We start from the raw sequence: 3,701 nt of genomic DNA on the forward strand, positions 1-3,701 counted from the left end.
AAAAAAGCTTTTATTTACATATTATAATTCTCAATAAAGTAATCGGAAAAATATTCAGAAATTAAATACAACAAACTTACGAACTGAGGATACGAATATATTTTGATCTCACTATTGATTTGAAAAAAAATATATAGAAATGTTCATGACATTAAATATAACATGTTTTTGTTTTTATTATATTTTTCATAAGCATAATAACTAAATCTATAGATTGAGTGAAAAGATCTATGTAAGTTTATATGATTTTTAAAGCCAAGGTCTAAAATAAAAAAGCCTCAGAAAAGCTAACACATTTTTGTCATAATGGTAACTTACATCGTCAATATATCGATAATAAAAAAGAAAATATTAAAACTAATGTAATAATTAAGTATTCAAGTCATGCGAAACATAGAATGCTGTTATATTTTTTCCAGTCAAAACTTTTAAACCATCCACACATCTATTAATTTATACTTTTTTCCATACAAAAACTATATTTTTCTAAACTGTTTTTGTTTATTTTAGATTATTTTACCTCTAGAAAGCATCCAATGATCAAAAAATAAATAAATAATTTGAAAGCACTATCTAAAAATACTATAATATTATTACACTATGTACTTTTCTTATTTCATTACCAGTTGTTGCTCGCGGCTTAAATGCGTTAAAAGCCTTTCCTGCTATAAAAGTCCCTAAATCACTATACAAACCCATGACAACTGTACGACACCAGCGCCGTGTACTTAATTAAAAAAAACATTGAAAAATACAGTTATTTCCTATGGGATCCAACATACCGGGATAATAGTAGCCTACGTGTTAATCCTGGACAAGGTTTATGTAAGTGTCGAATTTCATCCAAATCCGTTCAACTGTTTCCACAAGTGTATGGGCGGCCAGGTCATCCGTGCCCACCCCAAGATTGTGTGGTGCTCACCCACATGATTTTTTAAAACGAGACAAAAGATCAATTTACAAGTACAGTAAGAAGTCTAGTCAAGGACACTGCCCCCCCCCCTTCCCTCCTGGGAAATGACTAGCTACGCCCATGCATGTTTCTGAGTTTACTTTTAACAAACATCCAAACATTTTTTCAAACATTGGCATTTCTAATATAAATAACATAAGATTTTCCATCTAACATATAAATTGGCTGTATGCATGTTTAAGTAAAGTGCTTGGGTAAAATTTTGTAGAATTCAAATATAACAATGTGATGAATTGCTAATTTAACAGAAAATACAGAATTAATAACCTTGTGTCTACAAAATTAATACTAATACTAATATGTGCAGAAAAAAATCTTTGTCATATTTCTAAAATGTGCATACAAAACTATGACGTCATTTGATATGTTTCTTGTAGTATGTAGTGCAATAAGTTAAAATAAATACATAAATAATAAAGGCATATCAATATCCAATTAGGAAGACACTTGACGGAAGCTATTCAAGTCACTCGCTTCTGAAAACGATTTTGACACTCGAATGTAAAAAATATCCAATTAGACTTAAAACAAATGAGAACACATGGAAACAATTTCATAATTTGAAATTGGAATGTACGGCGTTAATATTTGACAAATTTTAATTATCTGTGCTATTTTATGTTTGCATTTTTATTAATTATCAAGCTCGTGGGACCACAATTACTACAACATATCACAGTTACAGTAAAGAAATGCATAAACTCATATTCCTCCCCAATAACAATGGTATATTAAAAATAATATTGTCACTATTATACAAAAAATGTAGACAGAATATCACATAATCGACTCTTTGTTTAAAATTATCGTCAACTAAAAAAAAAGGGGTTAATTACCATTACTCTTCGAGTTCGTGGTAGAAGGGATTATTTTGGCCAAATAAATTGACTATAATCAATATAATAAAATTATACCATTGTTATTGAGTCGCCTACTTATAACCAAGTGAGGGTGAAAAAGCAATGTGGTAGGAATATATGCAATTAGGTATACAAAATAAGCACGAAAGTCGGATATCACTAGAAATTGTAATTCTAAGGAGATATAACTACAAAGTGACCCAATAAAAGATATTTTAGGTACAATTAAATAGATTAAGTATGGCGAGTCCAATGTCAGAACAATCTTTCATCTTTCAACTTTAATTTTAGGGTAAAATAGCAAACTTTAATTATCAATATCGCATTTTAAATTTTCAATATTTATACACATTTTTAAGTCTTGTAAGACTGTTTATAAATGGCTACCTGTCGCCAAATGGGTAATTTGTTAAGTACCGGCCAATAAAATTTTTCGTATTATAAAATTATTTAGCTTCGCTCACAACATTAGTAAAAACATTTATAATAATATACGTATCTCTGCAATAAACTTCTTTAGCCTACTGATACGTTTAACGCCACATAGACACGTATTTAACTTGTGTATTACCAACGATACGCAGACCCGTAATCAGAATTACTGACCGTGGGCCAACCCCCCTCCATTATAAAACATAGCAATTACACACATAAAGGGAGAATTAGTACTTCAGATTTACAACACAACTTTAAAATTAGAAATATCCGAGTTCTCAAAGCTCTAATCCGACTACGATTTTGATAACATTTATTTTTATTACCTCTTCACTAAGTCATTCCTAACTATTCCTACCTCAACCGATTTCTTCGTTAAACGGAACTGCTAGAATCTCCGGGAAAGTGCAACTGGTTGTCGCCGCCGCAGCTGGGTGTGGGCGATGATGGTGGGTCGAGAGAAGCACGAGACGCTGAACTGAAACTGCTTGAGCTCCGTTCTTCACGCTTCATAGCGACCGCTAGACGTAATCGCTGGAAAATTAAGTCGTAATGATATGAGTTATTGGTATTCCATATAATAATAAAATTTTAAACGCAATCTGAAAACTGTGTTGTCAATAGTTCATTAATAAATTAATTATGCTTCAATTATTTTATACTCTTGATATATTATATTTTTACTTTCAGGTAGGCCCAAAAACAAACATTTCTTCAAATTAGATTGAGGAACATTGCGTAATAAAACTACAAAATTTGGTTTTTGAATTCTCATTTTTATTATTATTATTATTATGCAGATTCTATTATATTATAATTTTTTAAACACTCCATAACATTACCAACAAAATAAGACAGCCAAAAATAGTATACAAATTGTAATCCAAAATAAGCAAATTGCATTATGTTATTATGGATTCTGAAACTTTGGTACAATTTTGTAAGTAATCGTTTTGAAATATGACATGACGATTATTAAAATTAAAACACAAATTAAGCCAAAAACTAACAAACGATGTCTTATTTCCAAATAAAATTTTCAATAAAGTGTACTTTTCAAGTTACATAATAAGTTTGTTACCGTTTACACTATATGCTTGTAATTTTGTAAACTTTATTTTGCGCATGTGTTGGAGCAGTAAATATCAACTTGTCATTAAGTTGCGCCAAATAATAAACAGCCAAAACGCCATTAAAAATTTTAAAATAAACATTTACAAGCAGGAGTGCAGCATTTTAAATATTTGAATATTGAGTCATTGCCAGAGACACAAAAATTTCTTATGGCCCCCATTATCTAAACTGACTCCGCACCTGTTCACGTATTGCGCTATAACATACAACACATGCCGAAATAATAAATATTTCATGGAATTTAACTACTTAAAATAAAAGAAAAATGTACAAGTTGTTTTAACATTAACCTGAGACCA

At 30.1% G+C, this 3,701-nt stretch overlaps 1 protein-coding gene across 1 annotated transcript; it reads right to left on the reverse strand.

The window, feature by feature from the left end:
* Positions 1 to 1,114: 1,114 nt before the first annotated feature.
* On the reverse strand, positions 1,115 to 2,764 carry LOC119192340 (breast carcinoma-amplified sequence 3 homolog; the record flags this gene model as incomplete). The annotated part of the gene is given in 1 exon segment (XM_037446163.1): positions 1,115 to 2,764. A coding segment is annotated over 1 exon segment (121 nt), but the record flags the coding sequence as incomplete, so codon positions are not given.
* Between the last annotated feature and the right edge of the window lie 937 nt (positions 2,765 to 3,701).

Source organism: Manduca sexta, unplaced genomic scaffold, assembly GCF_014839805.1.
Source record: "Manduca sexta isolate Smith_Timp_Sample1 unplaced genomic scaffold, JHU_Msex_v1.0 HiC_scaffold_2647, whole genome shotgun sequence".
Lineage (NCBI taxonomy): Eukaryota > Metazoa > Arthropoda > Insecta > Lepidoptera > Sphingidae > Manduca > Manduca sexta.